Source organism: Olea europaea, unplaced genomic scaffold (genome assembly GCF_002742605.1).
Source record: "Olea europaea var. sylvestris unplaced genomic scaffold, O_europaea_v1 scaffold1527, whole genome shotgun sequence".
Lineage (NCBI taxonomy): Eukaryota > Viridiplantae > Streptophyta > Magnoliopsida > Lamiales > Oleaceae > Olea > Olea europaea.
The window spans coordinates 6954-19156 of NW_019232857.1; the positions used below are offsets into that span (position 1 = coordinate 6954).

Genomic DNA, 12203 nt, shown 5'->3' on the forward strand with positions numbered 1-12203 from the left:
CTGCGATAAAAACAACCAAAAGCTATCTTTCCAGCCTCTGAACACCTGAAACCCCATTTTCATTTTTCAATTTAATCTCAAACCATCCAGGAATTCTAAAGCGACTACCTGTTTTCACAAAATCCTGGTCTGAAATAGTTTAAATGAGAACCACTTTCTATGTTTATGAATGAAACAAAATTAAGTAGTAATAATAAACATTATTTTACTGACAAATCAATAAACATCCAATATCCCAAAATTCAGTATACAAAATTTGATCCAATTACAATGAATAAACTCAATTAATCAAATTCAAACCTAAATTACACATGGAAAATTTGTATAACTGAAGGTTTGTCTAACAAATAAAGAAAGCCTAGATAGGTATGTTGAAATCAAACAAGCGGTCTTTTATGTAAATAAATAATATACAGAGAAGAGAAGATAGCATTACAGGTCCCTCCTACACAGTGGGCAAGATCCATGTCTAAGCAGCCAGGTATCAATGCAAGGTAGATGAAACATGTGGTGGCACTGAGGCAAACGTCGAACAGTTTCCTCGACCTGGAAGTCCTGAATGTTTAGAAGACAATGCCGTGAGATTTTCTTTGCAATCAATTTAACTGATTAATAAAGGAAACATGATAATTTGTAATGAATAGTACCTGAAGGCAGACTGAACAAGAAACTCTCTCCCCAGAAGCATCAACATTTTCATCTTTACCAATTGTAATCTTTGGGATCTTTTCAACTGTGTCTCCAGCCAAACCTTTTGCCCCGCCCGTGTCAAAAATGTTCTGGACCTCTTCAAATGTAGTTGTTTCCACAGCTCCCATCTAATTTAAGAAAAAAATTTATTTAGAACATCTGAAGTCTAAGTTTCTGTAGAATCCCTGAATCATGTCTCGAAATAGAAATATACTTGACTTTGCACAGCACTAAGCATAGCTGGACCAATGCGCTCGCGGACAAGTCTACCGCTTAAAAGGCTCGCAATCACATCAATCTACACAATTTCAGAATATTAACAATCATAGTATGTAAAAAGTTTCAATTAAGCAGTTCAATCAAGAATTAGACCATAAAAGTGATCTAAAATGGGGTAATCTTTTGGGTAAAGCCTGTTGCTCACCAAGTACAGGATACACCCAACGCCAGATTCATCAGATTGCCATAAAAGCAGTGAAGACTCGAAGACTTCAATCGAGAAAACAGCACCAGAAATGGCACCAACGGCAGCCCCTCTAACAAACCCACTCTCCGTCTCTTGCCCTATTAGAGCTCCGGTCATTGCTCCTAATAAAGTACCCACTACAGTGGAGGAACAAACAAGAAGTTTAGCTTCAATAATGTGAACCAGAGAAAATATCCCCCTTCAAAATGAGCCTCCCTTCACATAAATTTTCTAAACAGAATAACCCGTATTTATAACAATAATCCAAAATAGAACAGCTAAACAATTCAAAATCCACAAAAATAAAAAAATCCATATTCTGCTCAATCAAAACCAATTCATTCCGAAATTCGGGGAGAAGTCCCTATTTCAAGATAGGGGGAACTCATATTTAACAGAAATCACATTCATGGAGACTTATAAAATGAATCAAGAATCACAGCCATTTTATTAAGCAGTTGCAATATTGATAAACAATTAATACCTCTAGAATTCATTAATTTAAAAAAAAATGACGAAAAGCTAAAACAGAAATTCACCTATTGCAAAGAAAAAGGTGAAAATTGCAGAGAATACATTTCCTATAATTGCAGACACGGCGAAGCTGAAACATCCTTTAATTTTCTCAAGGAAATACCCAAATGATAACACGGAAGATGAAGATGGGGGCAAAGGAGATGGATATGTGTAAAATTCCATGAATTCTAATTCTCTACTTTGGAAATGATTGCAGTTTTTCCCAATTTATTTATTATTCCAAAAGATGATCCATCAACTTAGTCATTAAGTAAACATCTATATAAACAAATATCTACGTATGTATGTATAATTTTGTATACATCTGTAGATATATACATACACGTCTCTAGTTGGAGTGTAGAAAGTAGAAGCTATGGATTGAAATCTCCATTTTACCCCCACTTCTTTATGGAAATTGTGTAGAATAACCTATTTACAAAGTTTGTTTGGAAAAATAGCCTTTGACCAAAATATTAAAATTAAAATAAATATTTTAATATCTATATAAACAAATATCTACGTATGTATGTATAATTTTGTATACATCTGTAGATATACACATACACGTGTCTCTAGTTGGAATGTAGAAAGTGGAAGCTATGAATTGAAGTCTCCATTTTACCCCCGACTTCTTTGTGAAAATTGGGTAGAATAGCCTATTTACAAAGTTTGTTTGGAAAAATAGCCTTTGACCAAAATATTAAAATAAAAATAAATATTTTAATATTAAAAATACGAACTGTCTAAAATACCCTTAAACCAAACCAAAGCAAAAACAACAAAATTCAAAGTATCAATCCATTTCCAAATTAAAATCCCGTCTCCTTCCTATCAGATTCAAATTCTTCATCTCCTTCATCCTTCTTAAGTATGTTTGCAATATAATAGTGCATATGAAATTCGAAATTTCATTGGTGATGTTAATAGGTCTGATTTGCTATTTTGAAGTCTATGAGGCCGATAGCCACCCTCGTCAAAGATTGTGGAGGGTTTTGAAGGAAAGCACAACATTAATATCTACTACAAGGATGAGTGAATAGGTGTTATGAGAAGGTTGAATGCAGAATTTATCCCTTTTAGGATTTTGGACCTTCGAGTTCATATTGTTTAGCTCAGTGGGTGCTTGGTTCGGCTATATCAGGTGAAAATTACGAAGTTTCATATTTTCTTTTTATTTTGAAATGTTATGTTCTTATTATACATCTTTTAGATCATGCATATGAGATCTGATGAAAGGGTTAATTGGTTAAGTTGAGCATGCAAGTAACTAATTATTTTCATATGGTTTCTATTTAGGAATTAATCAATTAATAAAGAACTCCTTATTGCAAGTTCACTGCATTATAATTTTTGTAGATTGGATTTATTCAAATTCAACTCTTTTACTACCACTGTTCCCACCTCTACTGCCGTCCACATCGTGCCCCTATGTCTAAGAAGGTTTCAGTTATCCCTAGGTAAATATTCTTTTCCTTATAAGTGTATATTTATATGTGCTTTGTATTTCTTTCTTCTTCTTATTCTTTTTTTTTTTTGCCATAATTTTTGGTTGCAGTAATTACAGATTATTTTAATTTGGATTTAGTTTCAACGTATGAAGTTTTATTTGGTGTTTAAGGCTTCAGTTTCACATTCGTTTTTTATTTTATGTTGGGTTTAATTTCTTGTTTTCAAATAAGTATAGATGTGTTTTACCTCATAATTGGTTTGAAGCTAATTGAAAAGATGGGATTTTTTTTTTTTTTTTTAACTATTGAGTGCATTCTTGAACTTTGTTTTGTTTTGGCCATTCATTGGCATGAAGTTGACTATAATTTCTTATTTTTACCGAATGGAGCAAGTTAATTTCATTTTGTTGGAGCATAGTTTCTTCTTTTTTTTGGGAGTTGGTTTTTATACTAGATCTTATAGCTTTGTACGCATATTATATTTGCTTTGTTTAAACAACAATCACTTGTTGATTGCTTAGTAATTTTCATGGTTTGTGATAGGGTGTTACAAAAGAAAGGAACTTATGAATGAGTGAAAATGACTTAAAGAATAACTTAGGAATGATGAATAGATGTTATTCATCGTAAAGAGTAATTTGCAGTATGGTTCTTTACTTTACATGTGTACGTTTGAGGTGCCTTCTCCTGTAACCAACTAAATTTTTTGCCAGGCAATGACACTAACCATCAATCTTGTTTTTATTTTTGTTAAATTTTTTAGCTGAAAGTGGATTTAGACTATGTTTGGTCCTCTCTAGTCCCCAAAACCACATGATAGTAGTTTTTGAAGCTATATGGCATTCTAGGTTCTTCAATTTCTATTGGAGATTCACAATATAATCAATTACATTTGCCTTTCATCTAGTAATACTACTTCGGAAAGAGTTTGTTCAACAATTTTGATAGGTAGAAAATTGGCTAGTTCAGTTATTTTGCAGAGGCTAGATATAGCTTAAGATATATCCAGGTTAAGTTTTCAACTATCAATTTCACATATTGTACAAATTAATATTTTGTTCATGTTGTATTGCTATTAGGAAGTTTGTTTTATAAATTAAGTTTTAGATGTAGAGTTTTCTTTTCTTGATTTATTTTTTATTTTATATTTTTTGAGAACTTGACGATTGAGATCAGATGTCAATAAATGAAAATGTCCATAGTTGGGACTTGGGAATGACTATTTTCTACCTCAAGGTTTAAAATGAAATTTGAGAAAAATGTAGCGGATGTTCCCTACCTATTTTATGTGTTGTATCTTTGTTTTCAACATTTTAAAATGAGAATTTTTTAGTCATCAAACCATGATTCTGAAGAATGGTTTTGATTCAAATGATCGTTAAAATTGCTTTAGTCATATAAGATATGGGGAAAGAAATAAGAGTATAAAAATGTTGAAAAACTGATGTCTTTTTCTTGTATGAAAGTGGTGAGCAAAGTTTGGCTAATGTGTTCTAGAATGAAATGAATCGATTTTGACCACCGAGGCTTTACATTGAGAGAATTTAGTGAAACGAGTTGAGTAAAATATTTTACATTTAGAAACTTGCTCAATCAAAAGTTGTTACTTAGAGATTGATACATTGACAAACAATTCAGTATATTTATACTAGTAACGAAGTTGATTCGAGTTTTATTAAATTCGTCAATACAAGATAGTAAAACTAGTTTAAATGACACATAGCCTTTTAAAAAGACTTTATGTCGTATTGGGTCTTGGAGTCTCTATTTCACTAAAAAACTAGTAGATTATATTTTGGAACATCTTAGAAGACTTGTATAAGTTAAACGAGCTGATTTGTTGAATATTTTATCTCATAGCTAAAATATAATGAAATTTTAGTTACCTACCTTCGTTCATAGTATAATTTACTTATGAAACAATAGTGTTGGTACTATCATGTGAACTTTATATTGATTGTGGTGTCAAAATGTAGTGAAAATTGGGATTCATTGATTTTTAGTCGTGTGAACTTTTGTATTGACTTTGGTATTCAAATGTAGTAAAAATATGAATTCGTTCATTTTATGCGGATACGAGTAAATATAAAGTAAAAGAATATAAAAATAGTTGAAAAGACACACAATCGTCTAAAATGACATCATGCCATTTTGTGTCATAAATAACATGTCCAGCTTAAATGAGCAAAAAAGATGTGAACTGAACACTGAATTAGAAAAAATGGCAGTTGTACAACTAAGCCCCCATTTGGCCCTCATTTTTTGAAATGAAAATGGGTAGAATAGTGTTATTTTGAAAAATGAGTAGTCGAAAAAGAAGGAAAATTTTTCTATTTACGTAGAATATTATTTTATGGAAGATTGTGTGGTTGAAAATAGAAGAGAGAAAAATGAAATGAAATTTAATGAGAGCCAAATGGGGGGCTAAAATGTTCACATGCCATTTTAGGTGACGGGTCGATTTCAGTTCGAAACGTGCTATATTTTGTATACCTTAAACTGTAGTCATACTTGTAAAATGATCACATGTCGTTAGGCTTCGGATTTCACTTATATATGTTGAATGATTACATGTTCGATGTTTTTCATACCATATATCCTAAATGGCACCTGTACGAGTAAAATGACAATATGTCGTTTTGAGTCAAAGAGTCTCGATTTCATTCCAAAACTAGTAAAACAATGCTTGGAATATCATCCAAGACTATAAAATGTTTAAAAATTAAATGGCAACCATACATTTAAGCCATATACCCTAAACCCTATAAACTAAGTCCGAAACCCTAATCCCTAAATGATAACCACATGTTTAAAATGACCGGAAGCCATTTTGGGTTACGAGATACCGACTTCACTCTGAAACTAGTAAAACAGTGTTTAAAACATCATATATGACTTGTATACAATGAACGACTACACGTACTATGTTTGACATACCATATTTCAACTTAACGTTTTTATTTATTTTCAAGCGTAGTGTAGTATAGTTACTAGCTGAAATATAGAGTGGCTCACTATAGTTTGAACCAATGTGTTGATGAAATGTAGTTAAAACTTTCATCTTCAAACTTTCAAGTGGTTGCGGAAGCAAATAAATCAAAATGAACACAAAATGAGTAGATATGACAATCAAACATTTAAAAGGACCAGATGCCTTTTTCAGTTACAAGGTATTTATTTTACTTCGAAACTAGTAAAATGGTGTTTGAAATCTCATACATGACTTGTACACATTGAATGACTATACGTCCTATGTTTTGTATACCATACTTTCTACTTTCGTTTTTCTTTATTATAAAGTGCAGTGTAGTATAGTTTTCAACTAGATTATAGAATGCCTCGCTCTAGTTTGAATCAATGTGTCGACAAAATATAGTTCAAACTCTCATCCGTACACTTTCAAGTGGTTATGGGCTGAACAAATCGAAATGTACACTAAATGAATAGAAACGTCACTTATATGTTTAAAATGACTAGATGCCTTTTTGGGTCACGAGGTATCGATTTCACTTTGAAACTAGCAAAACAGTGTTTGAAACATCATACATGACTTGTATATATTGAACAATCACACGTGCTATGTTTTGTATACCTTACTTGATACTTATCCTTAAACTTTCAAGTGGTTACGGCCGTGAATAAACCAAAATGAACACGAAATGAGTAGATTCGTTACTCATACATTTAAAATGATTAGATGTCTTTTTAGGTCATGAGGTATCGATTTCACTTTGAAACTAGTAAAACAGTATTTGAAACATCATACATGACTTGTATACATTGAATGATTGCACGTGCTATGTTTTGCATACTAAACTTGTCACTTTTTTTTTTATTGTCAAGTGTAGTGTAGTTTCCACTAGAATATAGAGTTACTCGTTATAGTTTTGAATCGATGTGACAACGGTAACTTTGAAATGTAGTTGGAACTTTCATCCTTAAACTTTGAAGTGGTTATAGACGTGAATTAGCCAAACGAAAGATTTTTACAAGCTAAACGAGCTAATTTATTAAGTATTTTAACTAATAATAAAATATAACGAAATTGGAGCTCCTTATCTTCATTCGCAGTAAAGTCTAGTGTAATTTTTTCATGAAATAATATTGTTGGTCGCTATCGCGTGAATTTTTTATTGATACTCAAGTCTAAATGTAATGAAAACTTTCATTCGCTTATTTTCATATACATACGAGTGAAAATAAAGTGAAGTTGATATGAAATTAGTTAAAACAACACCTAATCATTTAAAATGGTAGCGGTTTGGATTACGGGTTCTCGATATTCAAATGAAGTAAAAACTTGATATTCAAATGAAGTAAAAACTTACATTATTTGTTTTATATGGATATGAGTGAACATAAAGTGAAATGAATATAAAAATAGTTGAAACGACACCTAACCTTTTCATTGATATCATGCCGTTTTGGGTCATAGGCCTTGATTTCACTCTAAAACGAGTCGATAAGACTTGGAACATTTTAGACTACTTATACAAGTTAAACGAGCCAACTTGTTGAATATCTTATCTAATAATTAGAATTTAATGGAATTCACTTACTTTTGTTCGTCGTTAAATCTAATGCAGTTTACTCATGGAACAATAGTTTTGGTCATTATCGTGTGAACTTTATGCTGATACTCGGGACAAATATAATGACTGCCTGCAAGTGAAAATAAAATGAAATGGATACAAAATTAGTAGAAACGGGCCCCAATAATTTAAAACGGCATCATGACATTTGGATTATAGGGTCTCGATTTCACTCTACAACGAGTCAATCATGTCATGTAACATCATATAAGACTTATACAATTTAAACGAGTTAATTTCTTATCTCATAATTGGAATTTGAATTATTTAGCTTTTTAAAGATATCATGTTGTTTTGGATGACGGGGCCTTGATTTCACTACAAAATGAGTTGATCAGACTTGGAACATTTTAAAAGACTTGTACAAGTTAGACAAGACAATTTATTGAATATCTTATCTCATAATTAGAATATAATGGGAACTTACTTACTTTTGTTCTTAGTTATGTCTAATTCAATTTATTCACGAAAAAATAGTATTGATCATTATCTTGTGAACTTTATATCATAATTCGGGTCCAAATGTAATGAAAATTTCCACTCATTCATTGTCATGCATACGAGTGAAAATAGAGTGAGGTAGATATGAAATTAATTGAAATGACACCCAATCATATAAAAAGACAGCATGACATTTTGGATTATAAGGTCTTGATTTCACTATAAATTAGTGAAAATTGTTTATGTTAGTTAAAACATTATTAAATTGTTTATAATGACAACATGTCGTTTTGGATCACAGACAAGCACTAAAATATAGTTAAAACTTGTTTTAATTAATTTTTATGTGGATGCAAAGAAATATAAAATGAAGCAAATATGAAATTAGTTAAAATGACATTCAATCATTTAAAAGGCAGTATGCTATTTGCGGAATTTGGTAAATTTTTATTTCAGATTGGATATTTTAGATATTTCAAATGAAGGGTGTTTAAGACTTTTAACACATGATAAAATAGACTAAAGGCCTGTTAACCAAAAAGTATTGACCATAGCCTATTTTACCAACCATCATTGTTGACTAGGCTTTTTAAGCAAATTCCCCTTGTACTTTTTGTCTATTTTTTCTTTACAATTTTAGGGAATGTTTTCTAAATATTCAACTTTTTTGACAAATATGTTTCCCAGTCTAAAGTAAAGGTTTATTGAGATTTTTAAAGGAATAGGGATATTGTTCGACAGTTCGAGAGAATTGATCAAAAGAATAAAAAAATATGGACATTATTTATCAAATGTAAGATGATGAACAATGTAAATTCACAAGCTTTTTTTTATGAAAAATATAAAAATCCTTAAAATAATAAAAGGAAATTATTTTGTCAAATGGTGAGGTCATGTGCTTTGGGGTTTTACTTGATCATCAAATGATCACATAATAAGCATCATTTTTTCTTTAAATTCCTTATTTTTCTTTTAACAAAAATTCAATATTATCGAGCAAGATCTCCTAAAATAGTGTCTACACAAAAACTTGAGATGACACCTAATGAAATTGAATTTTCAGAAATCTTAAATGAGTAGATGTACTTACAACAATTTAATTCAAGAATATAAATGCGTAAATTGTTAGCTAAGACAAGTTAGGAAGACAAATATTTTTAACTAAACTGATACATAAAAAAATAATATTGAATAATTTTTTCCCTTAAAAATTTAATGGACTTGTGGGGCAGGCCTGTGCCTCCCCTTCCTATGAGAGCATGCAAATTTTAATGTTTTCAAATATTAAAACATTCAGAGTCAAGTGTTTCTGTTATAAAATCGATGATAGCTCTAAAACCACTTGTTGAAAAAATAATGATAGCTTTGATACCATTTGTTAGAAATTGAGCCAATTGTTATGAATATTAAAGATGAGATAATGAGAAGATAAAAATAATAATCACATGAACACAAGATTTACATGTTAACCCAAGACAGGAAAAACCATGGGCAAAGGTGGAGAATCAGAATATGTCAGACTGGATCTCACAATACTTTGTCTTTTATATCTCTATCTGTGAGTTCTCCATTAATTTGGATCTACTTGGATGACTATCTAAGTTGATCAAATAAATGTGTAGGACATTACATATTTATAATGCAAGAATCCCTAACGTACTAGGAGAATTAAATACGTGAAGAGTTTGATGTATGGTGAAGTCCTAGTACAACGGGTTAAACCATTAATGAAATATGAGTTAAAAATGCTAAAAACGAGAGAACGAAAGGAAATATTGGTGCAAAGAAGATTATCGATATGTTAGGATACTTGTAGTGTACATAGGAATCAAATAGGGAGAATTACTTTCAACAGAAGATAGAGAATTAAATGGTTATGTATGTCACTTAATGAGCATTACCAGGAGCGACCAAAGTTCACTATTATGCATCAACTTACGAACAGGTCACGTGCAGCTAGCTAAGCAAGAAGCAAAGTAAGAGATCAGGCAATATCTTCACTTTGCTTCGACATCACATCTTCCCCCATGTGCCCATTGAAAAAATTAAGATATACTTGTAGAAGGTTTACCAAGAATGCTATTATCCAAAGTGAGGGAGGCAAGGCATCAGCTCTCTGATGCAGTATAATTTTGAGGCGAATGACATTGCCTATGATGGGACTCTTCCATATGCCTCGTCTGGACTATATCATAGCTAGACTGTATACCTAATCAATTAATTTATGTGATAGCTCTACATATTGATGTTTGATCAAATAACTCTTCAACTTGTGCACAAATTGGGGTGGTCTGATGTCTATGACGGCAAGGGGTTCACACAACAAAGCTAATGATTGATATAATTAAACTTGATCAGTGAGCCGCTAGGACAAGGCCACGTGTTAAGCATCCAACTAACCTCTGTTCATCTATCTTGGCTATAGATACTTACTCAATGACATTCAAATGTAATTGAAATTTAGAATTGGATATTCATAATTCTCTTGTAAATTTGTGACATGTTTTTTTTTCATTGTATCTCTCCCATACCCAACCATCATTTTCACATTTTTTTGACTTGAGCATTATAGTATTAGCGACTATTACACCCCTCACCAAAGCTATGATAATGTGCAATCTAATGTCAATGTCCAAGTGTACAAGTAACATATATGAAAATCGAAGAGAAACTATGATCCGTTGACTGCTGGAGCCCGTCGAATTTAGAGGTCAACATTCATTATATTTAAAAATGATAAATATATTTACACCACAATTTTTGTTAACTATATCATATTTTAATTACAATGAATGTCTTTAACTTTCGCTCATTTTTTCACATATTTCCAACTCTTCTTTTTTTTTTTTCTTTTTTTTTTTTCAATCTCAACCTTATTTAATTCAACCATGCTACCTGTACACTCTCCTTTACATCTTAGTTGATACTCTTCCACATGGATCCATCAAAGCCATTGATTTTGAACCCATCTATCAAATCACTATACAGATTTCTTTCACAAAAGGGAGAATGTCAACAAAGTTGTAAAGCACAATGTACATCTAGAATAATTCTATTTAATTAGCACATCTTGTTCTAATTGACTATTAGAAAATCCATTATAGTGGGAGTAAGAAGACTTGTTTTCGTATTTTCAAATAAAAAAGATAAACATTAAATACATAAATTCACAAAGTATTTTCTCCATGTTAACATAATATTTGGACAAAAATCATTATCAAATGCAAGATATGTTAATGACTAAAAGTTAAAGATAAAAGTGATACGAAAATAACTTGGAGATATAAGTACAAATATGAACAAAATTGAAGGACATTAATTTCAATAAAAATGTGGTGCAAAAACAATGATGTGAATATAATTAATCATTTAGAGATAGGTGCAACAAACCTTTTTTTTTTCAGGTGGCAATATAGTCACCACATTAAATAACGATTCAAGTTTTTGTAATAAGACAGTTTTTACTTTATCTTTAATTAAGAAAAACACATAAATTGAAAACAAAACAAAAAAGGAATATGCTACTTGGGTCCAGTTAGTGGGAACTTGTTTCCTTTGGAAGAAGACTTTCTAGGCGAGGACATGCCCCTCCATATTTTCCAGTCATCTTTCAACCCAGGGTTTTGAGGAAAGGAGACTCTGAGGGTTGGTACCCCCGGTGTCCAAAGGGATCACATTTCCCTTTCATCACATGGCTTCTCTCCTCCATCAAAGGGTGAAAGGAGACGTAGTTCTGGGTAAGGAGTAAGTTGTGAGTGTATGAGGGTGACACCTTTTCCCATTTGACAGTTCCTACCTCGTACTCAGAAGCTGATGAGTTGCATTTTTTGTTATGGATTTTAATTTGTGGTTAACTGATTTATATCTAATTTTGACCCTCTTCCATATTGTTCAGGGTAGGTTGGTCACTTTGAGCTATCCAAAGCAAAGCTAGCATAGTAGAGGACATCTACTTTTTCCACCTTTCTGCGAGAGAGTACGATCGCTTGCTCAACTCCAAGTGATTATTTGAAAACATTTGCTTAATAGCTCGGAGAGGTAGATTTG

General features: G+C 31.5%; 1 protein-coding gene across 1 annotated transcript; it reads right to left on the reverse strand.

The window, feature by feature from the left end:
• Positions 1-220: 220 nt before the first annotated feature.
• Positions 221-1942, reverse strand: LOC111376590 (NEP1-interacting protein-like 1). Its single transcript, XM_022999557.1, has 5 exons — positions 1696-1942; positions 1115-1293; positions 905-988; positions 648-818; positions 221-555 (listed from the first exon to the last, which is right to left on the reverse strand). Exons 1-5 carry the CDS (start codon positions 1853-1855, stop codon positions 433-435), a joined length of 717 nt encoding a protein of 238 aa, XP_022855325.1. The 5' UTR covers positions 1856-1942; the 3' UTR covers positions 221-432.
• Between the last annotated feature and the right edge of the window lie 10261 nt (positions 1943-12203).

What these genes read in the sequence shown, in the direction of transcription:
- LOC111376590 (XM_022999557.1), bottom strand. Translation starts at nt 1,855, where the DNA reads ATGGAATTTTACACATATCCATCTCCTTTGCCCCCATCTTCATCTTCC. An exon ending in TTAGTGCTGTGCAAAGTCAA is followed by an intron (nt 819 to 904) that starts GTATATTTCTAT and finishes TTCTTAAATTAG; the next exon opens with ATGGGAGCTGTGGAAACAAC. An exon ending in CTTGTTCAGTCTGCCTTCAG is followed by an intron (nt 556 to 647) that starts GTACTATTCATT and finishes CTAAACATTCAG; the next exon opens with GACTTCCAGGTCGAGGAAAC.